The following is a 27,623-nucleotide window of genomic DNA, read 5'->3' as shown; positions in this document are numbered from 1 at the left end:
AAAATAAAAGCATGGATTCCGTCTATTGTTCAGCCCCAGATATATCTATTATATATATAAAATATATTTTAAATGTTATATTAATTTATATATATAATATAATTTCCATGGACTAAACATTAAGATTAAAATATGTAATCAAATTGGTAAGAGCTATGTTTACATTTATAACTACCTTTAAATCTCCAACTGGAGGCAAGTAAAGTTATTACTTTGAGAATATTGATCCATTGAATATACTGTATGAACATATATTCTTAGGAAATATACAACAAAGAAAAGTAATCAATTGTTTCAGTATTTTTATGAGGTCATACGATCATATCTACATTATGTATGTATTCAAGAAGTATGACGTAGAAATAGTGGTTAATTATTCCGTGGCGGAAAATGTTTCCACTGAGCAACGCAACCGAGATAAGCCACGCCCCCTCACCGACGCGTATGACGCGATTAAACCACAAATAGTCGGGCGAGTAAAGCGTCGTCAGTTCTGTTTTTGACAGGGTTCATACACACGTTAACAAATTAATGTCAACATGTGTATGAACCCGTGCAGCGGACCTTTTTTTTGTGTCACCACACATCCACGTTGTTTGATGAAAGCAGACAGACAGGTCTCTGTGTGTCAGTGGGCTTTCCTTCACTGTCTGTGTGTCAGTGAGCTTTCCCTCATTGTCTGTGTGTCAGTGAGCTTTCCTTCACCGTCTGTGTGTCAGTGGGCTTTCCTTCACTATCTGTGTCAGTGAGCTTTCCTTCACTGTCTGTGTGTCAGTGGGCTTTCCTTCACTGTCTGTGTGTCAGTGAGCTTTCCCTCAGTGTGCAATATTGAAAAAGCACTTTTACACGATCTATTTTGATTTTAAAATGGCGAATTTCGCCGAAAGGTGACAAGTGAGCAGGTGTGGACACAGCCTGTCGGTCCGTGGAGGGATCGTGCGCTGTTGCTCTCCCGAAGGTTCATTCCCTTTTTCTCTCCGGTGAAGAGCTGTTCCTACAACGAGGTGAGGATCCCGGGACAGAGGATGTCACATGTGTACAGATTGTAACTTTGGGCTGTACAAAATAACTAGATTTAATAAAAGAACAAACAATATTTTATTTTAAAAAAAAAGCATATTTATTAGTTCACAGAATGGAGCAGTGCCTCAACATGACAACAGTGAATCAAAGCAGACCGAGTCCAACATTTTTGGAGAACAGGAGGGAGGGCTGCGACCGTCTTTTGCCTGAACAGCATAAACAAAGAAAAAGAATACAACCAGTTTTATCATGCAATGTTTGTGCAAACCCTTTCTGTTCTCACACACACACACACACGGCAGCAGCTCCTTGCTGATGGAATGGGGGGGGGGGGGGTGTATGGGCACATTGTTGACAGTCTGCTGGACCAGAAAACTGTCGCTAGCAGAACTGTGATTTTTCCGGAGGTCAGGCGGAGAGACGCGTGTCTATTTCTTTCTTTATTTCACCAGACCGATCTTCTTTGCTTCGGTTTCATATATCAACAGCCTCCACATTTTTACGATGAAGACTTCTGCTTCTTCGTCAAGAACCTAAACACAAAACGGGTTGGTTAGACGAACTTTATATCAAAACTGCTCGATACATATGAAAGTTACATGGATTACATAAAACCAACTGTGCAGGCTGAAGCTGCTTCACCTTAAACAATAACTAAGACCACGATTCTGCAGCCATGATACTGTGAGGCTGTATTTAAGCCTGGATACAAGAAGAGGACATGGTCGTCATGACGTCAGCCATCGGTTTGAGGACTAAATAGGGAAATAATCTACTAAATGAGCATCATTCTGTGTTGAAGAAACTTGAAATGTGTGATTGAGAACATAAACTCATGTTTACAATGTTTACTGAGGGAATAAATCAAGCGGGAAGTAGAGAGATTTTCTCATAGACTTCCATACAATCAGACTTCAGGAGTCTCCCCTGCTGGCCAGGAGGGAGAATGCAAGTGTCTGGCTCTTGTGCATTGGTTGAGACTTGCAGCCTGTTTGAACTAAACACTAACACGCTCACAAACACAGAACAATATTAACCATGTTCACTACCCTGATTTTAGCGTGTTAGCTTGATAACATTCACACTTAATTAGGCCTAAACCCAAAGTACAGCTGAAGCTATTTGAAAAGAAATTAGTTTTGCAGGTATTTTGGTCTTTCGAAATAAAAAAAATGAAATGAACTAAACAGAGTGATTCAAATTAATGAATGGTGGCACACATGTTTGCACCAAATGACTTGTCAATGCTTCTAAAAGACATTTCGCTCAAAAAACAGTGGTACTAGATGTTTAAACTTACCATTGCAACATCATCAAGAATACCCTGAGGGGTGCTGTGTGCCATCACCTGGGGAGAAAAGAAAAAAGACGGTTCAAATCAACGACTATTGAACGCAGAGCTCATATTTTCAACGGGAACCAGCATTTTTTTAAATAAAAAAAAATTAACAACATACCTTTGAACAGACAAATTCAACCAGCGTGGCTTCCTCCTCGCCGATGTATTCAATAATCTTCTTGTTGATCCATGGTTTAATGCGACGGTCCATCAGAGTCTAAAGAAGGAAAATACAGAATACATGGCCTCATTTTCTATTATTGATCTCGTTACGGGAGCAAAAATCTAAAAAAATAAAACAGGCCAGAATAATATATTACTACACTTTCTTTAAGATGTTACAATGTTCAAAGTTTATTCGATTGTTCCCTACCGAGTCCACCATGGTCCAGTCCAGAGGGTAGGTGAAGAGCTCGGGCCTGGCGGTGGGGATCTTCTCAATGAGGCTCTTTATGTGCTTCCGTTTCTCCTCCGTGTTGACGCTGCCTTTGGCCCCCGGCATTTCGGCCCCATCCAGCCCCAGACTCTTGTCGTCGTCGCCGTAGTCCAGCGGGACCAGCTTCCGTTTGCGAGGCTGCTCGTCGGCCTCCTCCTCGTCGAACTTGTTGAAAACACTTTCCACGGTCGGCAGCTTCTTTCGCTTTCCGACGCTGAGCTGGCTGGGGCTGTGCGTGGCACCTGGAGAAGAGCAACACCACTGAAGCAGCTAGGAGGAGGAGCAGGGTTCTTACACATTTCGACCAATGGATTTCCAGGACTTTTCCATGACTTTAAACCAAATTTCCATGACCAAACTGAAATCTCGGTACAAACATGAACAAATTAGAACATTTTGCGTATTGAGAGCGGACGCCGGCTTATATTTTGAGCGTCTTTCTTTAAAAAAAACCATATTAATTATTTTAAACTCTGCATAAATGAACATGTGATGATAACACATTTTCATGACTTTTCCCAAACTTTCATGATTTACGTTTTTTCCAGGACTTTTCCAGGCCTGGAAAAGACCATTTTAAAATTCCATGACTTTTCCAGGTTTTCCATGGCCGTAGGAACCCTGAGGAGGTCGCTCGGTGTCCTCGGTTCGCGTCTCTACTCACCCAGTTTCAGACTGAGACCGATCTTGGGCCGAAGTTCCTCCAGAGGTTGGACCTCGGGGGAGTTCTCGCCGGGAATGATGATGCCGCAGGGAGATTCGTTGCCCGGTGTGTTTGGAGTCGCGTTCCCACTGGCAGAGGACACCGAGGGAGCCGTGGTGATTGGTCGCATGGCGGGTTTGAGTTGCGGCTTGGCCTCCGGTGAGTCCTCGGCATCTTGGTAGTCATCCTCTCCGCCCCCTTGCTCGACATCATCATCGTCCGAATGCTGCTGGGGGACTCGCGGCATCGGCTCCGCGGGCCTCGCCGACGCCACCGACGCCCTCTTTTCCCTCTCTCGGTCTCGATCCCGCTCCCGTTCCCGCTCCCGTTCCCTCTCCCGCTCCCGCTCCCGCTCCCGTTCCCGCTCCCGATCCTTGCGAGCCTTCTCCTGGATCACGTCCTCCTCGGGTTCAAGTTTCGGAGGAGGCTGCCGTCTGCGCTCTGCCTCCTCCTCCATCTCCACAAACGACAAGTTAACATTCCACTGCACTTTTTATTTGCGCGAGCAAGCAATAACTGGTGAATGGTGGCATTTTGCATTTGCATCTTTACAGATGTGAGACGACGAGGAAACACTTCGAAAGAAAAGTTTACTTATGCGCCTATTTTTCTACAAAACAAAACAAATAATCACACAAACAGATTATAAACCCAAATTCTGTGTGCCACAGTTGCAGACACACACACAGTTTAGTTACAGAAGATGCCGATGTGTGACTTTTCTTTTGGTATCAGAGTAACGAGAGGACTTTTCTCACCTCAAGTGTCTGAATTTAACAAATAGTCAAACTGTGTAGCGGTGGAAAACGACGTACCTCCTCGCTAGAGGCTACTCTGTGTTGGTCCCAGTTTTAGTCGGACTTTGAATTACATTCAGACAAATCGCTCAGTGTCATGATCTCTCTTTTACTTCCCATGTTTCGTTGTAGTCTTGTTTCTGGTTGGCATGACAACCTGCCGCAAGAGGCCCGAGCACAAGCGAGTGACTAAAGTGGATGTAAACGAGGTGACCGACTCACCCTCTGCAGCTCAGCATCGGGGTCAGGGTGACCTTCAGCCAGAAGCCTCTGTCTGATCTCCTCATGCTCCTCCTTCTCCCTCTTCCGGTCTCGATCGTCCAACTCGGTCTCCTTCTCTCGGTCGCGAAGTCGCTTCTGCAAAGCGCTGCCCCTGAGGGTGACGACGAGAAGTCCGGTGACGACAAATGCGAACAACCCGACGTGCGCCTCTCGCTCCGTAACGCGCAGCGAGATAATCACCTGTAGTATTTTGGGTCGTCTCTGTCGTCGTCGTAGTCTTCAAGGAATTCTTTCAGTCTTTTGGCTTCTTTCATCTGAATTTAACAAAACACGGGAACAATTAGGGGAGCTGCATAAATCCGGGAACTCATCCTCTCATATCTGGCATCACAAATGATGCAAAACAAATAGGATTCGCTATTTGCTCCGGTGCGGCATGTGTACCATTTCACGACGCCTCTCTTCCTCCCTCTCCGTTTCTTTGCTGTAGTCGCGAGCCTTCTTCCTCTCCCGGATCTCCCAGTTTTTCAGACGCTTTAAGAAGAAAGATAATCAAACCACCACTGAGTCGCAAACAAATGAATCCATTTTGGGATTTGCAATTATTTGAACTTTTGTTTAAATCAGTCCAAATTAAAACGACAGGAGAGATGTTATACGTACTTCTTGGTAGGCCGCCTCCTTGTCTCTGAGCCTCCTCTCGAGTCTCCTCCGTTCGTACACGTCCTCCTCGTCTTCCTCGCGGTCTCGTTTTTTATCTTCCCGAGTCCTCTCTCTGCAAAAGACGATTAAATCAGTCAAACACCAGGAACCCTTTGAAGTTAAAGCTGAAATGAAAAGTCAAGCACATATTTCACTGATAGACAGTTTTACTGATCTGGTCTTTTTACTCCAGTGGTTTCATTATTTTATATTTGCATGAGCCGGCCCACTAAATCATATCACTAAAACTTGTGTGTTCTTAGTGCAGATAGATGCTAAATGTGTGCTGGAAATGAGGATAATTATCCTTTTATTATCATAGGGGTTAGTTCATTATTAGACTCCTTTTGATGCAGACTATCGCCGTACAAGTACATTGAGGTCAGGGTTCTTACACATTTTGACCAATGGATTTCCAGGACTTTAAACCAAATTCCCATGACCAAACTGAAATCTGGGTTTATACATGACAAAGTAAGAACATTTAGTTTTTAAACAATGTGAATTCCAAAGCATACAGTATAAATGAAACAAATGAATAAGAGTTTAATATTTTGATTAGAAGAATCAACATTTGTAGACATATACGAATATCCCGACCGCTTCCCGAGCTATGGCCAGCGAACTTTCCAGTTAAGGTGCGTTCACTTGCAACGCGGGAAGAAAAAAAATTGCGCCGCCAGTAAGAGAGCGTACAGCGGCTTATATTTTGAGCGTCTTTCTTCCTAAAACATATTCATTATTTCAAACTCGGCGTGAATGAACATGTGAATATAACACATTTCCATGACTTTTCCCAAACTTTTGTGAATTAAGTTTTTTCCATTACTTTTCCAGGCCTGGAAATGACCATTTTAAAATTCCATGACTTTTCCAGGTTTTCCATGACCGTACGAACCCTGTGAGGTGTGTCAGGGGAAGTTTCTCAAGTGTGACATCACAGGCCTCCCCCACTGACCTTGATCGGCTTCGACCTTCACTGACGTCTCGACTCCTCTCCCTCTCCCGCTCCCTCTCCCGCTCCTTCGTCCTCTCCCGCTCGCGATCCCTCTCTCGTTCGCGGTCGCGATCTCGGTCCCTCTCCCGCTCCTTGTCCCTCTCTCGCTCCCTTTCCTTCTCTTTCTCGCGGTCGCGGCGCTCCCTCTCGCGCTCCCGCTCTTTGTCCCTCTCTCTCCTTTCCTTCTCGACCTCCATTCGCTCCTTTTCTTTCTTTCCTTTTTCCTCCTCAAGTTTCTGCCCAACAGGAAGAAAGGGAAAACAACGCGTTAATAGATCATCGATACCGAAAGGACCATACATGAGCACACATGTTGTCAGCACTGTAAATGATTTTGACTCCCTTGGCCAGACATGCTCACATACTGCCATGACTCATTGCCTTGGAGAGGCTGGCTGCTGCAAGTGAGGAAGTCCTCTTAGCACGGCTGCTTCCTCCAGGAAGAGTGGTCCGCTGTCTGAGCAGGTTTAATACAGATACTGCTCAAATCAGCACACACCGACTTAAAACCATAAATTACTGATCAATCTGGAAAAACACCTGCACACGTAAGGTTATAGGTTACACTAGGGTATCTGTTGGTTCAACCAGAGTGCTGTTCTAGATTCTTTCCCGATGGCTTCGGTATCCAGCTGATCACAAACCAATATTGAAATATTGACCGATTTGTTTTTCACATGTGCAGTAACGGGTCAACTTGACCTCTGCAGTTACTCCGTAGCGCTCTATGGTGATCTGAGATTACGCTGTGATGTAATGAGAGGTCATTCCAATGAAAGCTCGGCTGTAGGCGATTACATTCTGGTGGAAGCCATATCCGGCCACTTTCAAAATCAATGTCAAACTGAAAGGTAATGGATTTGACCTGATGCAAGAGATATTATGGGTAAAAATACGTAATGTTTGACGCGGAGAGGTTTAGTTGCCCCATAGCATCGCCATGTAAATATGGTCTAAGTGGTACACATTAACGTAATGCTTTATGCAATCCACTTTACATGGACCCTTGGATTTAACTCAAAGTGGGGCTACTCATACTACACTTACGTTAAAAGTAGTCACCAAGTGCTGAATGAGCTTTGAACCATTGGATCAACAAGTTCTAACTATACACTTAAGATCATCACTACACAAAGCCCTGGTTTGGTTTTACCGATGAGTGCCTCGTGGATAAGCCCATGCTTTGACATGGCAAATGGCCCAACTAAGTGAATTATGTAATCAGCTCCCATGTGTTTTCTACACGGTCATATGAGATACACGGGAGGAGTTCCAGACTACAATTCGAGAGCTCCCCCTGGCGAAAGCAGCGGAGTGACAGACGGGAACTGGGAGGACAACGCATTAGGTTTTATTCATGCTCAAGGAGATCTGAATCCAGATACGTTTGAATGCGTTTTGTGCGTCTACGAAAGTGTCGACTGTATGTTTGACTCGTTGACGTAAAAAGCATGGCATTTTCTACAGACCGTTTTGGAGCTATTGGTGTGCAACTCACAGGTGATGAACTACGGTTTCAGGACTTCTCTGCCCCTACACATCCTACAGGCTACGTGTGGGAGGAAAAGCAGGTCATGTGTAAAGTCAAAATAATCAGAGAGAATAAAAACTCCAAACGAGACCTGTGGAGCAGTTCATCCAAATAAATAACATGAACAACAACTTCAAAGTCATGTCGGAAACGTCAGATATCAGCATTATGCCACGAAGAAATTAGTGAAACAGTCTTACCTGCAGGTCGTCTTCAAGTGTCTATTTGGCATCGCCAACCCAACCAGTAATATAAAAAACCTCAACCGCCAAGCCCACATTTCAAACAGTCTGGTTTAACACATGCGTAAGAGCTGCTAGTGTTTCGTGCTGTTGGAAAAGTGGGTCTGACAGCTGTTTAATGAGAAATAAAAAGAACGGGAGAGGTCGGACATTTTAGCTTTATGTTCTACGTTGTAATTTAGCTGGTCTTGATTCAAATCATCATGTGTAAACCATTTTTTGCAAATGGGAGAGAGAGCTTCGACACGCATAAGCCGATCCACACGTTGTAGTCGTTAACCACCTGGCTCTCATTGTGTTGTTTTTTAATCATATTTCCATCCTACAACTTACCTCTTGTTCTAAAATTCCAAAACTTTGAAGCTAGTTTGAAACCACGTGAGATATTGAATGAACCAGTCAAACACCGTCACAGAAGGTGACGATATTAAGTCACATGCAAAGGAATATAAGTTGTGTTTGGCATGTGATATCCATCTATTTTCTAGGACTGGTCACCTTGATATATTAAACTAGTTACCTTCGCATTGAAAATGCGGAAGGTTATGTTTTGATCGCCGTGTATTTATTTATTTATATGCGTGTTATTCGCATAACAAGAAAAGTTTTAAACCGAATCGCATGAAATTTGGTGGGATGATTGTTTATTATCCGGGGACCATTTGATTAGATTTTGGGATCAATCGGGTCAAAGGTCATGGAAAGGTCAAAATCTTCTTTTTACTATAGCACGGTCAATTTTTATCCAATTGGCATGCAACTAATGCCAACATGTTCATAATTCAATGCCCAATCTTGTGATATGCGAAGGTATGCGCTCTACCGAGTGCCCATTCTAGTTTCTCTTTGTTTTTGGGAACCTGCTGTTTTACGATATACTTTTTAGCCTCTTTTGAAACTTACTTACAAAATAAAAATTAAAGTAAATAAATGTTTGAAATCAAAATAAGAGAAATAACCAATAAAAGTACTTACCTTGTATGTCTTCAGACCACAGAGTGCTGTGGAGGGGCGCTCCCTACTTTAGTAATGTTACAGGCTGCAGTTTAAAATACTGCAGTGGTTAGGCTCATTTAGTATGTGTGTGTTCTTCAAACACATCATTTATCATCCGAGGACCTGCAGAGATTCACTGAGCCTTCTAAAAACCCGACTGAGTGCAGGTGCAACGTGATGCATTTGGACATCACGAGCAATTTGGGATTTCAGAATCCAGCACCACTTTGTTCGCCCGAGTCTACATATAAATAAATATAAATAATGCAAGTGAACTGAGAGCCAGTTGCCCCTCTGCAAACCCTCCAGAAGGGAGCGCCCAACAAGAGTAAAGAAGAAATGAAAGATCATACTTACATCCTATCCTTGCAACTTTTTCCAAAGCTGAGATTCTGAGATTCATCTTGCTCTAGTCACCAAATGAACTCTACCACATTGGTGGGGTTTAATCAATAGATTAGCTTGAGATGGAATTGAACATTGTGTCCATGCACTCTGTGTGATGACTTTAGCTTGTGCAGAGCTAAAACCGTGAGTCTCAAATCAGTATTATGAATAAGAATAAATCTCGTCCAATTTGGAAACACTGACAGATACTATAAAACCATTTATGAGCGGTCGATGTAGTATTTTGAACAGTAAATAAATACTATAATCTCTTCGTATCAACATCTACTACTTTCTATTCCCTTAATGTTTGAATTTGACTAAATAATCCATATATTAACACACTACCTCCTTACAATAGTTTGACAGTAACAGAACAGTCTTATGGAGGAATTTCCTTCAGAAATGATGTAAATTTAAACCCCATTTGCTGTTGAGGAATTTCTAATAACAAATGTGGAGGACTTCTTCCTCAAAACCTAAGTTACAGAGTAATAACAGCAGGTTGATACGTTACCTTGTGTGTGTCCCGGAATTTACTGATCTCTCTGGAAATCAAGTCTCTCTTGTCATCCTCCATCTCCATGGCATTGAGATCCTCCTTACACAAAGAAAAGAAGGACAAGAAAGAAACACTAAGTACTCAACAGTTACGATGAACGTCTACAAATCACACGGCATCTACATTCTGACAACAATACCTCCTCTTTCTTCTCTTTCCGCTTCTTGTTGCGAGGTTGACTGTCGGGGTCCTGCGAGGGCGCATTGAGCTCACTTGCATACTCTCGGATGAGGACTTCGATGGCCCCCTTCACAACCTGGTCCCGACGCAGGGTTTCTTCATCGACAACGTCCTCATCGTCGTCCTCCTCATTCTTTGACACGCCACTGGCTGCCTATACGTTACAGACGGAACAATTCGGCTCATAAACCCAGTTCAACAGTAATTATTGATCGTAAATGTAAATCTTTTACTCCGTACCCCATTGGAACTCCGCTTCTTGGCCTTCCACTCATCTAGCTGGGCCTTGGTCTTGGCGTCTACCTTCACCAACAGCTTCTTATCACCCAAGAGCAACTCGTGCAGAAGCCTGAGAGACCGGAGTGTTGACTCAGGCTCCTTATACTCACAGAAACCAAAAGCTACCAGGAAAGGAGAGCAGATAGAAAGTTAGTTGTTCAAACATAAACAGTCTTTCTGTAAATTGGTGGCCAAAAAAACTTTAAAATCTGTAAAAAGTAATGGGGTGAATACTCTGAAATGGGATTACAATGACTCTATAATGTAGCCCATTTATATCAAGAGAAGAAGGTTTCAATGTGTTGTACCCTTTTTACCTTGAAGTTTCCCAGAGGCGCCTTGGACCCTTTTCCAGCTTAGAACAATACCACATTTCTGTATTGAGAGAAAACGGGAATAATTAGATTTCACATTACAGATGCTTATATTTAATTAATGATCACTAAATCGCTGATAAGGAAGTTGACACAAAAGCATTTGTTTATCTCTGATCCATATGTTCAGATTGTGGGATTTGTGAGGAGTCACGAGCAGAGACAATAAAAAAACTGTGATGTCCTGCAAAGATTTTGCTGTGAAAAGAGTTTGTATTACATTAAATTTCATTTAGCTGAAGCTTTCATCCAAAATGACTTACAAGCAAACACAGTGGACACGGCTAAGGGGAGCAATTCAAGGGTTAAGTGTCTTGCTCAAAGACTCAGGCGGGCCGTGATCGAACTGGCGACCCCCTGATTGAAAGACACACCTGCTAACCACTGACCCACAGTCAGTTTGTATGAAATGGGGCTCTTACAAAATAAAATGCTCATAAAACATGGGGCTGCATACCTTGATGTGTTGGAGGTTTGTTACCAAATTGTTGCTGCCTATTATTTTCCCATTCCACTCTCTGAATATCTACACCTTTTCTGAATAACAGGCGGAGCGGGAACACGTTGTCCACTCACCGCTAGAAGCTGTCTGACCAACATGTCGGATGCTTTTTCAGAGATGTTTCCGACAAAAACAGTGGTGGTGGGGCCGCTGCTGTCGTCCGTGTCCTTCGCTCTGACGTGAAGCTCCTTCTTCGGAAGCATCGGCTTATGCATTACAGCAACTTGGTTTGGGAGAAGAACCTGCAACATAGTTAAATTGTAAGTATTGTGGTGTTTTTGTTGTTGCTCTGAAGAGTGGCAATATAAGCAACAAAATGCAAACATCACAAGAGAGTGGTAATACTTTTAAAAAGGGCACAATAAACTGCCTCGGCTGAAACCCAGACTTGGCAGAAAAACAAACTGCATGAACTGAGCTAAACTGATAATGTGTAAGGATTAATTCAACGCGTGACAGCCGATGCTTAAGTTGGCATGCGGGAGGAAATCCCGCTTCTGACTCACTGTGGTTGTCGGGGTTACGACACCCATATGAACCGGGATCATGGGAGTACCTGAAAAAAGAGACAAATATATAATAACCATGTATTTAAGCGTACACTACAGAAAATCATATATTGTTTTGTGTGTGATTACCCAAGTTAATAAGCAACCAGGCTCTGCCATTTGTTTATGAGATAGGTTTAATTGGTTAGTTTATAGTCATTATATGTAACCTATTCATATATTACATTCCCCAACTATTTGAGTCCCCTTGCTTTTCCTCGTTCACTCTCTCAGAGCTAACCTGAATTGTTGAAGTGCCAGACAACAGACAAGACCTCCTCGCACCTCGGATCAGATTGTTTTAACTAAAACTCAGACAAAGAATCCAGAGGCAGATTTACACACACGCCGCTTTTTCGGCCGATGTGAGGTATTCAAGAACGTTACCTGGCGGGACACCCGGGACAAATCCCCCATACTGCGGAGGTGGCATCCTGGGAGGTAACTGCGGGATCCCTATCTGCTGACGGTTGAGCGGAGGAGGGTAAGACATCCTGAAGTACACAGGAACCTACAACGAAGAAAGGGAGTTTAGCCGGAAACCACAAGGAAACATTGTTGACGCTTTCCAGGGGTTACATTGGGTAATGTCACGTTAATCATAGGACTACATTTTTACCATGGATTTTGCAGCTGACTGGCTAACGTTGCGCACTAACTAGCTGTGATAGTAGCTCAATCGAAAAGTGTTCTTCCTCCACGTTTGACGTTAACTAGCTAAATTAGCTCGCGCTAGCTAGCGCATACTGTGTGGCCTTGCTAGTTCGCGCTAGCTGCAGCGGTCATGTGAGAATTTACTCACCTGTTACCAAGTGTAAAATAAAACCCAGCGTCTGATAATACTATGGTTTATCAGAGTAAAAGCCCATTAAATACGGTCAAAGGAAAAACGTAACGTTAAAGATTAGCGTTATAACTGCCACCGGCGCGCAGCGAGAACACCTATGGATACAAATAACTGGGACCTATTCTTTTCGAAATGAATCATGGGATAGCACCGCCTCGCGGGGTGCTGCTGCCCTAAGTTTTGTCTCTCAGGCAGTTATTTTTCTCAATAAGAATGTGTTTTTGTCTCTCACACAGCCAAAAAAAGAACCAGAGAGCCCAGATATGACCAAATTACGATATATATATATATATATATATATAATGTCAAAAGGAAAACAGTGTGACGTAACCATTTGTGCAGCAAACCAACACGATCAAGTTCAACAAGGAAAATGATCAAGGAATGGTTGACAAATATTATTAAAAGAGGTTTTGATTATCTTTTAATATCCATATACAAACCACTCTAACACTGACTGAGGGAGGTTTTTTCCTTGATGAACTTGAAAATAATGCATTACATTGCTATAAGCATAGGTTTACCCCTTAAAGTGGGTCCCAATAATTATTTCCTTGAATAAAGAGAACTGCCCTGTCGATAGATATGATGATATGATATGATATACCTTTATTCGTCCCAAAGTGGGGACATTTCAAAAATCGAACATTTGTAAGAGAAAAAGATAGTTACTTCAATAATATAGCAAGGGGGGATTTCTGCGCCACAGCAGCATTTATATAATATACACAGGTAAGCAATAAAATATGAAAAATGCACAATATATACAAACAATAGAATATTAAGAAAAATACGCAATATATACAACAATAATCTCCTCTATCTGTCCTTGTGACAGCAGAGCTAGGTGAGACTATTGAAGAAGAGAAAAAGTGCTCCAGGTTATCGAATATGGATAATCAATTCTTCAGTTACCTGCTCTTCACCACCTTCTCCAGACTGTCCAGTATAGCTGCCAAAGATGGAGCCGGCCTTCTTGACCAGTTTGTGGAGTTTGTCGGTGCCTCCGGCTCCAATGCTGCTAAGTAAAGAGCACTGGCCACAACAGACTGGTTGAACATCTCCAACATCTTGCTGCACACATTAAAGGATCAAAGTTTCCTCAGTAAAAAAAGTTGATTCATCCCCTTCTTGTACACAGCGTTGATGTTGGTCTTCTAGTTCAGTCTGTTGTCAATTCAGACACCCAGGAACCTGTACTCCTCCACCATGTCCACACCCTCTCCAAGAACTCTCAGCGGTTGTGGAGCTGTTGTCTTGCTCCTGACGTCTACCACCATCTCTCTAGGTTGGACTAAATTGGAGTAAGAGGAGGATATTTCTATACATCATGGGGAAAGTTCTGCCTGACAGTCCACCTTTAGGGCACATAAATCCCTCTCCCTTACTAAATTATCGGTATTCTCCATTTCCAACGCTTGGTGGCGCCAAATGCATTGTCAGTCCCAGTCCGTTCCGCGCATGTGCGGGAGCGACTTGCGGGAAGACCCGCCCTGCCTCTGACGGGCAAGAGCCGCTATGACGTCAACGCCAACCGGCGCTTCGACCTAGAAAGGCCCGGGAGGAGCGACTCAACGTTTTTGTTCCCGTAGTCCGAAGAAAGACTCCTCGGTTCCGAACAACTGTTTTTATTTATCTATCTTATTTTCATTAAATGTTCGTACATTTTCATTTTTGAGGTAATATATCAAACTGGAAGAATTTCAAATATTGTAAAGTAATTATAAGTTTTATGAAAATGTATCTAAATATTTAAATGATAGCCTCGAGGTATATTGTTTGTTCCTTTGAAAAAGAGACTGATTGTGAATGCTGAATCTCTCCATAAGTCTCACTCATCATCATCAGTAATTTACTTTGACTTCACCCTCAGGTAAGTCATAACAAGTCTCCCTCTCCCTCTATGGGTGATACTTTAGTTGTTTATGTTTTACTCTAATGTGCTTGATGAAAACAGGATAAATAGGACGGAACCCAAAAATATATTCCACAATTCTTTTTCCTAGATGCAATGGAACATATAATTAGTCATATAGCGTATGCCAAGTTCATTAAAGTTAAAAGGCACCTTGAAGAGTATTTACCTCACCCCAATAATACAACCATGTATAGATTCTGGACATCACTTATGTGGTGATCCTGCTGCTCTCTGCCTGGATTTTCTTATGTTGTTGAATTCAAGATGTTTCTAGAGGTCAACCTCTCTAAAAGAAAAACATTTTTAAAAGACGTAGCGACCAGTTTGCCATTGAGAGTATTGTAAAAGGAAAAATAAACTTGGGCAACGAACAGCTCTTCTGAGTCTTCCTCTGGGTGTGATTTCCTGGTTGTCGTCACTGATATACTTCAAGCTTTGAATACAAGTTTGTCCTTTTGTTGTGTTACACTGAGCCTCACCATCACTTAGATGAAGATGAGCCAACGCTGCTCTTTGCTCCAGCAGTTCTTTGTTCAAGGGCTGAACCTCCTCCTGCTGCCGATACATCTGATCGGGAGAGGAGACCTCTGATCGATGCTTATTTTTGCCCTGGAGCGATTGGTCCTTTTTTTCCTTGTCCATCTCCGACCCTGATGAACCACACCTCCCACCCCATGCAGGACACTCCAGCAGCTCTGCACAGCTCCTTCAGTCACCGGCTGATTCATCCCCGGCAGGGTTGCCAGGTCTGTGTGACAAAACCAGCCCAATGGCCAATCAAAACCAGCCCAAACCAGCCCAATGGCCAATAAAACAAGCCCAAAAAACAAGCCCAATATCAGAACTCAAAATATGCCTGTGCCAAACCATATACACTGCTTTTAAAGTCCAACAACATTGCTATCATTTCCAAATGTATTGTAATATCTACAAAGTAACAACAAATGGTTAGTATGCCAGCATTAAAAGCAGTTTTCCCGAAACAGTTATTTCACCTAGGTCCTAAAATGGCCTTGTGTAATTAGATACAGTATATTATCATAAATAAAATATAGCTCTGTGAAGGTGTACTGTAGACCAATTCACTGACGGACAACCTAACCTGTTGCTTTGTCTTTAGGCTTTCTCTTCCCTTTTCTCTCTTCCTCCCTGCCTGGACAACATGAATGTACTGTTTTTACTTCATATGCATTTACTGTAGTTAATGCAATACCTTATTTCAACTGAAACACCTTATGTTGCTTCACTATATTTTTATCATATACTTATAGTTCAAACAATGTACGCACTCGACAACTGGAGAACGGAGCAGCATTTCGAATGTGTTTCCCCGTTTTGCTGTGGTTTTGGAGATCATTGTGGTGCGCACGAATCTCGGTTTTGCAGTACCGACAAAAAGCTTTGGTATCATCCCCAGCCACACGTTCTATCCATTCTTTAATTCCGTTTTCACTTTCCCATTCTTTCGTATATTTCTTCCCGTATTTAGCCCACTTACCGGGTGGCATGTTTCTCCAGTGTAGCTAGCTACACTAACTACCAGACCAGAGTTGGGATCGAGCGGGTCGCGGGAGACTGAGAGCGGCGAGAGCTTTAGGTGCGTGTGTGTATGTGGGCGTGTCCCATGTCCATGTGTGTACGTGCTGATCTGGAGTCAGTTTGGTAGGATTTGGGTAGAAATAAATTATTTCATTTAAAATATGGATTTTTATTTAAAGATATTCATGTAATTTGCATGCAAAATAGGTCTACCCGAACCAGCGGACAAGAAATTTAACCCGCGGCAACACTTCAAAAGTAGCCCAATTCCGCGGGAAAACCGCGGACCTGGCAACACTGATCCCCGGTGCCTGAAGGAGACGTACCGGAAGTCCTTCCTTCCTGCTGCACAACAGACTTTTAGTAGACCACTAGTGGACCACTAAAACCAATAAAACACTGAAACACTTTATCACTTGGACACTTTAATCTGTTGACTGTTGAATACACTTGTAATACTACCTTGTACTTATATTTGTATTTCTCTGTATATTTACCTTCGCATTCTGAGAATGCGGAAGGTTATGTTTTGATCGCTGTGTATTTATTTATTTATTTGTATGTGTGTGTGTTATTCGCATAACTCAAAAAGTATTAAACCGAATCGCATGAAATTTGGTGGGATGATTGGTTATTATCCGAGGAACATTTGATTAGATTTTGGGACTGATCGGGTCAAAGGTCAAGGTCAATGTCATGAAAAGGTACCTAAAAAGTGGCTGCAGCGAAGGTATGCACTCTACCGAGTGCCTGTTCTAGTTCATATTGTTACTGTATTTTGTATTTTATTTCTATGTGTTACTACTGCTCTGTGCACTCACTGTTGTGATCTTGCAATTTCCCCACATGAGGGACTAATTATCTTTTTATTTTTTTATTCCTCTGACAAGAAAAGAAAATATGCTATCAGTGTGTGTAATCGGCTTCTCATCGTGTTTCCTTTCTCCTGTGAGATTTTCCAGCTTGTTTGCCAGCTGCTCTTAGTTTATCAGCCGATCGTCTCAACCTTGTTTTGCACCCGAGATGAACCTTCATTTTTATGTAGATGATATCAGTAATATAGTCGAGAAGTTTCGAGAAGTTAGTCGAGTTTAACTGGTTGGTCTCTTCTGATAATATCTATTGATCAAATCAGAAGAGACAAGATGGTTTCTGTAGACAGTATCTTGTCCTTTAACTCCCACGTGAAGCAAATCTCAAGGACTGCATTTTTTCATCTACATACCATTACAAAAAAATCAGGCTCTTATCTCAAAAAGATGCACTGGTTCACTGGTTTGTTACTTCTCGACGAGTTACTGCAACTCTTCATTATCAGGCTGCTCTAATACGACTCTTAATTCCCTCCAGTTGATCCAGAATGCTGCAGCTCATGTACTCACATAAACTAAGAAAAGAGATCACATTACCCCTGTAAAACCAAGATTCACATAAAAACAAATTATCCTCACCTACAAAGCCTTGCTTGGTGATGCACCATCATGTCTTAAGGAGCTTGTAGTACCATATTACCCCACTAGAGAGCAGAGAGCAGTCTGTTCCTAGACTCTTAAAAAGTCAATCTGGCATCACAACGGGCGTTAACAGTGCGGCGCATTAGTGGGCATCAGTTTTTCTGCTTTTCAATCCCATTTTGCTGCAGTAAAAACGATTAAAGTGAAATGAACAGACTGAAAACTTTAATTTATTAGATACGAATATGTTGACAAAATTGTCCTTTTGCGACGATTGGCAGTTGAAAAAAAGGTAATAAATCTCAATATATCGCAAAACTCAGCATATTGCAGGATTGTCATACTATCGTATTGTGACGTAAGTATCGTAACTTAAGTATTGTATCGTGGGACCTCTGTTGATTCACACCCCTAAAGACAGGCTGTTGTGGCTAAGACACAAGTTGAAAAACAACCAGGTAAATGATATCACGTAAACAAGCTTATTTCACCTACTTGGCTGCTGGAAATTTCCAGACTGCAGTGAAGCGCTTCACAACAAACAGGTCACGAAAAGACCCACCCGTTAACAAGCCACGCCCACAGAGCGAACCCACTTATTTCGCCACCGCCCATTGGCTACTCCGAAGTTTGTGTCACTCACCCTGACGCTTGTCACGGTACATGAAACAGGACACCTTGCCGGTAAAACAAGTTTATCACCGGGCATAAATGCTGATATTCATTGATAATTCAGGACGTCTCAATATTTCTGTGAAAAAAAGAAAGAAAAAGTAAGGTTTAATGACCTACTATGCGCTCTTAAGTCCTCCCCTTCACCAGCTCATGAATATTAAGTAGCTGCAGGAGCAATAAGAGCAGCCTCTCGCGCCGACGTCGTCACATTCAGCGTCAACCAGGGCAACGTCTCCAGAGCTTTCATCAGACTTTTTTTGGGCGGCGTCTGGGATCGTACTGATTTGGACTGGGACGATTTTTTTGTTAGATTTTTAACATTTTTTAAAAAAGAAGAACAAAATGGCTTTGAGAGGACCTCTATCCCGTCTTCTGAGAACTCAACTCGGCCACACGTGCCAACAAAGCCGAGCTCAGTCCGTCGCGGTGCTGGGAGCTCCGTTTTCAAGAGGACAGGTAAGAACAACATCTTTCGTCCACTTGATTATTATTATTTAAAGAAAATGTTTTTTAAGTCACCGAATTAACTTCTTCCACGTTTTTTAATTCAACGCAGAAAAGAGGAGGCGTGGAGCACGGCCCGAAAGTCATCAGAGATGCGGGACTCATCGAGAGGCTCTCCGGTCTAGGTAGGTGAGGAAAGGGGGAGATAATTTAACGGGATAATTTAACGCCGCTGCGTTATGCAACGGCGGGTGGTTGTAGCCGGTGTTACGGTTCAAGAAGCGACCGTGTTAACTGGCGACTTTAAATCGAACGCGACCGTTGGTGTAGTAGTTACCACGGCCGTTGAAAATGCGAAGAAACACGTAGCTATACCCTCGTGAACGTCGCTTTGTTTAATTTGTATAGTATATATTAGTATATGAGGGTTTGACACCGTATTACACATTTAAACGAAGAGGCATTCACGAGGACAGCTAAACCTGTTCGCTACCCTTCAGTTGGGGCTTCTTTCAGCCGGCCGGTTACATCACCCGCGGGCTGTAAATATAAGCATCCGACATGTCGCACGTGCTGTCGCGAACAAAGTGACCCCTGCGTTACGAGTCGACGCGACATTTCAATGCCATACAATTCCCCCGTTTAGTAACACAAACTGGCTTATTCTGTGTGTGTTTCGCGAGAAGTAGCAAGATGAAACAATGGCGACTACAGTTTCCTGGGGGACGTCTCCTAAAAACCCGGACACGCGCGAGAGTAGCACGAAGTATGTGGACCGCGAGGGGGACTGTTTGGACATGTTTGAGAGTCATTCCGGGTGCCACATGTCTGGCGGAGTCATCCGTCTTGCCGCCGGCGCATGGCGTGACGGGCGCAGGGGGAGGACCGGAGGACCGGCTGCTTTGAAAGCGGACACCTCAGACGGAAAGAATCCGTTATTCCTTTCCGACGGGTCACCGTGTTTGCAATGTCACGTCCACGCGCACACGTAACCAAAAAGAGTTAAATATAATGGTGCTGAGTCACGAGAGGAACACAGTTAAAAAAAATAAAAGTCACTAAAGTCAAGCAGCCAAGGATACTCTGTCGCTTTTTGAATACCAAGGACACACTGATTGATTTGGTACATAAGGTGTTATATACAATGTAAAGTATATATAATAAAGTTATTTAGCTATTCATATCTGTGGCAATTATTAACAATGCATCTTGATGGTTATTTACAAGCCCAAAAGTAGTTTATTTGCGTGTGTCTTTAATGAAAGACAATAAAAACTGTCCTACAGATTATCCCCTAAATTAGTATAATTATACTACAAGAAAAGGACAAACACCATGGCCTATGGGGAGGTCACTTTGTACTTGGAGAGCCTCATGTGGTGTTTGTGGCCTCCACAGAGGATTTAAACTACCATTTGTATGTTACTATAAATACACTCTATAAAGTTTACCACAGTCACTTTAAACTCACTGCTGCGCTTCCATGAGACTCAATGTAAAAGGACTCTTGATCTTATGCTGTACGGCAGCACCTGTTCCTGTGTTGCAGCATTTGCAGTCTGGTCCCGGACATCTGGACATCCGCTCATCCGGCGTAAACATCAGCTGTTGAGCAATAGTCTCTCCTGCAGAATAGTTCTAGCTGGGACAAGATTTTAATTTACTCAACCGACATACTTTTATTCTTCCGGGCGTAAGCCACGCTGTTATTAATCTAGCGTTTAATAATAATGTGTATTTTCCTGCAGTGTAGAATAAAACATTCTCCATGAAGATAATTGTATCTAATATGTTGAAATGTTTATTCAGTGTTTAATAACTTATTAAAGATGCATTTTGGATTTTGATGTATTTTTAAAGCTACTTCTTTACTGTTCAAATATTCAGCAAAATGTATTTTTACGCATGGTGACGGATTCTTATCATTAGTTCTGTCTGTACTGTCTTGCATAATAGTTGCCCTATTTTTTGCTCGTCACCTGAATTAAAAATGTTTTTTAATTGTCACGCAATCGATGCTCCCTATTGCATCAGGACCGGGGCTATTCCCGTCCCGGCTATGAATAGTAATGAACCGCATTGGTTCCCCTTAGATCAGCAGAGTAATGCCACACTGCCATTAAGGATCACGTTTCCAGATGAACCCCATATATGGGGCATAACATCACTTGTTTACTTCGCTGTCCATGTCCTAAAGCGAGTGGAAATTTTTCGCACCCTTTAGTACAGGGGCGACGTGGGAAATGGGGCAAGTGGAAAGTGCTCGGTCACTCGGGTCCCGCTGGCGTAGAATGAATCGGCCCGGGAGGTAGACGTGCGTCGAGATAGAGGAAAGCGACGGATTCGTCTCTGCTTTCCAACCCGAAACGGAGCTCAAATGTTTTCCTCAAAACAAACCACAGGGCCGCGTCTTCACAATTGGACAAGCGTGTCCTCCAGGTTCAATGCAATGAAACTCTGACACCTTTCTCCGTCACTTAAACTCCACTAAAGAGCGACTCAATGTTTTAACCCTCCTGTTGCCTTCAAATTTACTAACATCTTTTACCCTTGGGGTCAATTTGACCACAGCAATTAAAACCTCCAGACAATTATTTGAATTAATATTGTTTCCCAAGTTTAAGTGTGAGGTACTTTGTTTGTTTGACTACCTAAATAGCCCTTTAAATAAATTAAAAAGTTGATATTTACCTTCGCATTGAAAATGCCGGAAGGTTATGTTTTGATCGCCATTTATTTATTTATTTATATGCGTGTTATTCGCAAAACTCAAAACGTATTGAACCGAATCGCATGCAATTTGGTGGGACGATTGTTTATTATCCGGGGACCAGTTGATTAGATTTTGGGATCGATCGGGTCAAAGGTCAAGGTCAAAGGTCATGAACAGGTCAAAATCTTTCGCAGAACTCAAAAAGTATTGAACCGAATCACATGAAATTTGGTGGGATGATTGTTTATTATCCGGGGACCAGTTGATTAGATTTTGGGATCGATCGGGTCAAAGGTCAAAGGTCATGAACAGGTCAAATCTTCTTGAATCACATGGAATTTGGTGGGATGATTGGTTATTATCCGGGGACCATTTGATTAGATTTTGGGATCAATCGGGTCAAAGGTCAAGGTCATGGAAAGGTCAACATCTTTTTTTTACCATAGCACGATACATTTTTGTCCAATTGGCATGCAACTAATGCCAAAATGTTCATAATTCAATGCCCAATCTTGTGATATGCGAAGGTATGCGCTCTACAGAGTGCCCGTTCTAATTCTTATATGTTTTACACAGTGAAAAACAGCCTGGGGTCAAATTGACCCCAAAGAACACCGATGTGTACAAGTTGTGTACAGGACATTGAAAACGTATCATCATGTGAATTTTGTGTTTTTCCAGTTGTCCCCAATAAATTAGGAAAATTCATGAAAAATGAAGCAAAAATAATGTCAATCTTTTTTTTAGAGACGTTAAACATTGAATGGGGTCAAAGGTAACAGGAGGGTTAAAAGCCTTCAGAGTGCATCTGCATTGAAAAAGTTTTAAATGGAAATGGTGTTTTTTTTAATTGACGGGACCCTCCTTTGTGTTTAGACTACTCTGTCCACGACTTCGGAGACCTCGACTTCCACCACATTGAGAAGGACGAACCCTACATGGACGTCAAGTTCCCTCGCAATGTGGGCGCGGCAAATAAAATGGTGGCCAGCGCGGTGAGCAGAGGCGTCGCCGCCGGACACACCCTCGTCATGCTCGGCGGGGATCACAGGTAAATATCATTAAAAATGAAAAATAATCAATGATCCATTTGTGAACCGGTACCATGCAGTACTGCAGGCCTATTCAACTAGCGGCCCGCGGGCCGGATACGGCCCGCAAGACTGCCTGCAAATCAGTATAGCTTGGTAAGAAAAAATAAAACTGACGGACACGCCTCTTTTATACATTGAGACATCTAACCCAGAGCCATTGAGTTTCACTGTTGCCTCAACCAAACCTGTATGGTTACATCTTTATGTTACGCACCCGTGTTGGTTGCCGGTGTTACACCCCTCCTGGTTTCTCTTCACGTCTGCAGCGGGGCTCTGTCTCGCTCACCAGACTCGTCACACATTCACAAACATATTGCTGGAGATCTTCAAGCCACCGTTCATATCCATTTCGGCGATTACGATTATATAAGTGAGCAGAGCATCACAGCCACGTATGAAGAAATACATTTTCGAAAAAATAAAAAGATCGCCCGACCTGGTTTCGATCTCTTTCACGCAGAAGGAGACTGCACTCAAAGACATGCAGTCTGTGCGCTGCGCCACCAGATATTAGTTTCAGCCCAAGTAATTTATATATTGATCCATTAAGTCACATTTCTTATGTTTTCATGGGAACAGTTTGGTTGAAGGGATCTGAAACAACTGGTTATCTTGAGCGGATATTTACACTTTGAAACATGTTTATAGTGATGCTTGTTCGCAACACTTTTGCCACACAATACCGACGCATTTTCGTGTGTGACTGTTTACCTGTGGAAATATACATGACTGTTTTTCATTTTTAGCCATTATTTGATCAATATTCTGTGCGGCCCTCACACCCCCGTGATTTTCTTATTCGGCCCACTTGCTACTGAAGTTGAATAGCCCTGCAGGACAGTGTATAGGAGCCCAAAGGCTGTGTCGAAGGCGGTGGTTCTCAAACTGTGGGGCGCCACGGTATTACAGGTGGGGCGCGGGGGGGGGGGCAGTGCGGAGAACTTCCCATATTCCAAAAGTAGGTTTAAATGTTAACAGGTTGCGCCAGGGCGACCGTGACCTCCTTTGTAGCTCAGCAGCGTGACATCGGAGAGACGTTTTGCAGGAGAAGAAAAAAAATCGACCGCAGGCGACTCAGATGAGGAGAAACCAGTCTGGGTTTCATGTCTTGGCGACATTACAAATCACTCGCGTCAATAAGCCACGGGAGTTCTTTCAGAGGAAACTTGGTGAATACCGCAGGCATTCAAATCACTTTGTAAAAGTGGCATCAGCTGATCTCTTTAGGCTTCTGGACGTTACCTGACGACACGGGCTGAAGGTGCGAGTTTCTGCACAGACCAGGGCCGGGATGAGGAAGTTCTTGTAATGTGCAATGGAAACGCCGTCATCCACAGAAGCGCTGTGGGGTCAATTTCATAAAAACGAGGTCCCTGAAGGCACCACCGTTTTCACTCTGAGGAGATGGGAGCCTTCATCTGTTTCACGTGACGCTCGGTGGCTCTCACGAGGAAACGGGTCGTCTCGGAGGCGTTAAACATCCGTCATGTGATGACGTGTGTCATACAGGACGGTAAAATACAATTGACATTGAACATGTAGTATTCTGCAAAGAGGAGGTGGACTCGATTGATCATTTATTTGATCTTCAGTATACTTCAGAGTCAAATGTATTAAATCAATTATAATTATTAATTTGCAAGAGTTTGTTGATTTAATAATTTGTGATGCAATTGGCCCATCTGAGTGACATATTTGGAAAGCTGAATGAATTAAATGTTCATCTTCAAGGCAGAGAGCTGCAGCGTGGACTATTTAGTTAAAATTTTCGGGTGGGGCGTGAAAATTTTTCTTCTGAAGTGGGGCGAGATGGAAAATGTTTGAGAACCACTGGCTTAAGGTAACGCTCCGCCGCCAAGATGTTCTCGTCCTCTGAGTTCAACCGATGCAGCAGACGTGTCACAAGCCTGTGCTTCTCCTCCCAAAGCCTTGCCATTGGCTCGGTGGGAGGCCACGCCCGGCAGTGTCCTGACCTGTGTCTCATCTGGGTCGACGCGCACGCCGACATCAACACGCCGATGTCTTCTCCCTCGGGGAACCTTCACGGCCAGCCCGTGGCCTTCATGCTCAAGGAGCTGCAAGACAAGGTGAACACTCGTCGGTGCACAACTCTTAGTGGATGACGATGCATTTGATAAAGAAAGAGCTGCTATTAAAACTCTTACAAAGGGGATGAAATGTAGAGAGGAAATAAAACACGCGTCACGGAAATGGACAATAGAGCAATTACGTTGGCGGTTAATAAAAAAGTGTATTTTAAGTGCTTTAATTTGACTTTTTTTGATGACGGTGCAGCTGATTTTAACATGCAGCGTGTTTTTAAACTAGAAAGCAGTGACAATTTCTTGCCTCAGGCCAAACAAAGTCAAATATTAACATATATATATATTTATAATATATATCTATTTATAATATATTAATATAAGATATATATATAAATATAATATATATATATATTAATAATATAATATAATATTTTCTCAATCTGTCCACCAGATGCCAGATATCCCAGGGTTCTCCTGGATGAAGCCGTTCCTCTCCTCGAGGGACCTGGTCTACGTCGGGCTGCGTGACGTAGACCCCGGAGAGTAGTAAGAACTTCTCAACCTTTCCCACACGCGGCTGAGCTGAGCTTCATTCTCCCTGAACGCACTTTGGAAACGGTTCCTGACGTTTCTTATTTTGTTTCTTCCAGCCACATCCTGAAGGACCTGGGCATCCAGTACTTCACCATGAGGGACGTCGACAGACTCGGCATCCAAAGGGTCATGGAAGTCGCTCTTGACCATCTTTTGTCAAGGTACCAGACTCCCTTACTGCGTTTAATTAAACCCTCCTGTTACCTTTAGGGTCAATTTGACCCCATTCGATGTTTAAAGTCTCAAAATATATGATTGACATCGTTCTTTTGTTTTTTTTCATATTTTACGACTTTTCCTTATTTAAAGGAGACAACTGGGTAAACATTAAATGAAAATGATTACATGTTTTCAATGTCCTGAACACAACGAGTGCACATCGGTGTTCTTTGGTGTCAATTTGACCCCAGGCTGAAATATCAATGTTTTATTGACCTATTTTATAGGTTTGGGTTGTTTTGGATGATATTGAGGTCACTATAACTATAACATGCCGTTTTTAAAATCTTCCAAAAGGTTTTGGGCCCGAACATAACCAGCAAACTACTGATGGTAAACATGTACAAGTTTACACAGCGGCCTTCTACACACTTTTGTATTTAAGGGCTATTTAGGTATCAGCAAACACACATTACGTCCCTGACACTTACACATGGGAACTAATTGGAATTAGAATAATTTTCTGGAGGTTTAAATAGCTGGAGTCCAATTGACCTCGAGGGTAAAAGATGTTGGAACATTTGAAGGTAACAGGAGGGTCAACGTATAGGAAAGAAAAATGTGTCGAATTTTAAGTATTTGATTTGACGTGAACCTCAAATTCTTAACCATGAACAGAAAACAGCGCCCGATCCACTTGAGCTTCGACGTCGACGCATTCGACCCGTCTCTGGCGCCGGCCACGGGAACACCGGTGAACGGCGGTCTGACCTACAGGGAAGGAATCTACATCACAGAGGAAATCCACAACACGGGTACAGATCACCACAAACATGGGCCCAACAACCTAGTCTGTTCTTTTTCTCTCTCCTCGAAGCTCTTTCTTCTTCTTCTAACTTGTGAATGTGTTCAGGTCTGCTGTCGGTCATGGACCTGGTGGAGGTGAATCCAACGCTGGGGGCCAACCCCGAAGCGGTGGAGGCCACCGCCTCGCTCGCGGTGGACGTCATCGCCTCGTCTCTGGGACAGACGAGGGAAGGCGCCCGCGCGTCCACCGACCAGATTCCCTCCGCGAAGGACGACACGGAGCTGCTTCGCCTCTGAGAGCACGAAGCGCAGCTTTGAACTTTGCCGACATCGTATGAGCATTCCAATAGTAGCTATGAAAAATTAAAAAAAAGGTTTTGTTCTCCTCTCTTTGACGTTTAGAGTTACGTTTCACGTTGTAAACTTAATTTAATTTTATCTATAAAAAGGGCTTTACAGATTTGAGGTAATAAGTTCACATTGAGTGTTCTACTTTTAATTTTAAAGGCAATACTAATCTACTTGGCTCCTGTATCTAATACGTTCAGTGTTGGTTGACGGAGCCACCACATATTTATTATGCGTTTGGTTAAAAAGTGAACGGACCTGCCTCACGGGTATGATAAGCTAAGTTTGACTTTGTTTGAAGACCACAATCTAACGTGGACTCTCACGACTGTTTTGTGGCCGTCTGTTACTCAACTAGAAATGATGTTTGGACCAGCTGTGGTGACTGTATTTTCTTTAGTGTTTTACTTTTTGTATTTTCACCATGAACACAGTAGAACATGTATCGGCGTCCAGGTTTGATTCAAAATGCTGGTGGGAAGAAAAAAACTTGGCAATGTGCATTTAGGTTTGACCTGATCTAAAGTTTGACTTCACTAAACGACTCCTGTACTTAGAGTTTATGCAGTATTTTGGTCTTCCATAAATATGATGGGATTTTTTATCGGTGTAAATTTGTCTTATTTCCTCTGAAGTTTGTCTCATTGTATTACTATAACCATGGACCAGTGAACTGAGGCTGATGGGAACGCCATTAATTTATGCATGTCAAAACAGAGTTTAACTACTCGAGCGCACGGGTATCAACTTTAGAGACGACGGTGATGGCTGCGTTAAAGTTCTGACAAACCCGTCGACATCGCAAATTGATTCAACTGAAAAGAACCTGAATGGGACGAAAGGAAAAATGAGAAGTCTGTCCCACTTTTCATTATTAAGCTTACTTTGTACCTGCATGTAATCTTAATTACGCATCTAAGGGGCCGAAATAGAAACCGTATTTTTCGTTGCGAGAAACAAGTTAGAGCTGCGCCCTGAATTCACTCTGAAGTGACCATTTCATGGCCATCCATTCAAAAAAAAACTAATTTGTGCAATAATTAAGTCTGCAGGGAACAAGGAATGTCTTGAAGTGTCACGGCAATCACTGAAAAATAATCACCGCTGTTTCTACCTATATACATTATACTCCTGGGTGTAGTGAACAGTCGTCATGGTCTGAGCAC

At 42.8% G+C, this 27,623-nt stretch overlaps 2 protein-coding genes across 8 annotated transcripts; one reads left to right on the top strand and one right to left on the bottom strand.

Moving 5' to 3' along the window:
• Positions 1-1,096: 1,096 nt before the first annotated feature.
• rbm25a (RNA binding motif protein 25a) lies at positions 1,097-15,269 on the bottom strand. Of its 7 annotated transcripts, none has more exons than XM_056427232.1 (19): positions 15,065-15,269; positions 13,583-13,702; positions 12,208-12,331; positions 11,779-11,828; positions 11,347-11,514; positions 10,714-10,771; positions 10,358-10,518; positions 10,077-10,271; positions 9,893-9,976; positions 6,181-6,455; positions 5,184-5,295; positions 4,965-5,054; positions 4,761-4,834; positions 4,521-4,671; positions 3,463-3,958; positions 2,736-3,040; positions 2,481-2,579; positions 2,324-2,371; positions 1,097-1,556 (listed from the first exon to the last, which is right to left on the bottom strand). In XM_056427232.1, the coding sequence occupies exons 1-19, from the start codon at positions 15,065-15,067 to the stop codon at positions 1,464-1,466; spliced, it is 2,706 nt and encodes a 901-aa protein (XP_056283207.1). In that variant the 5' UTR covers positions 15,068-15,269; the 3' UTR covers positions 1,097-1,463. The 7 variants fall into 7 exon arrangements, with proteins under 7 accessions (XP_056283207.1, XP_056283203.1, XP_056283205.1 ...); XM_056427228.1 differs by having other exon boundaries at positions 13,583-13,741; positions 15,065-15,082; XM_056427230.1 differs by having other exon boundaries at positions 3,463-3,952; positions 13,583-13,741; positions 15,065-15,082.
• A 3,203-nt stretch (positions 15,270-18,472) lies between these two features.
• arg2 (arginase 2) lies at positions 18,473-27,059 on the top strand. Its single transcript, XM_056427245.1, has 8 exons — positions 18,473-18,709; positions 18,810-18,882; positions 22,287-22,461; positions 24,432-24,591; positions 25,001-25,095; positions 25,200-25,304; positions 25,981-26,117; positions 26,216-27,059. Exons 1-8 carry the CDS (start codon positions 18,596-18,598, stop codon positions 26,404-26,406), a joined length of 1,050 nt encoding a protein of 349 aa, XP_056283220.1. The 5' UTR covers positions 18,473-18,595; the 3' UTR covers positions 26,407-27,059.
• The last annotated feature ends 564 nt before the right edge of the window (positions 27,060-27,623 follow it).

This window comes from Pseudoliparis swirei, chromosome 11, assembly GCF_029220125.1.
Source record: "Pseudoliparis swirei isolate HS2019 ecotype Mariana Trench chromosome 11, NWPU_hadal_v1, whole genome shotgun sequence".
Taxonomy (NCBI): domain Eukaryota; kingdom Metazoa; phylum Chordata; class Actinopteri; order Perciformes; family Liparidae; genus Pseudoliparis; species Pseudoliparis swirei.
Note: the sequence above shows the minus strand (reverse complement) of the source record. Positions and strands in the feature narration are given on the sequence as shown.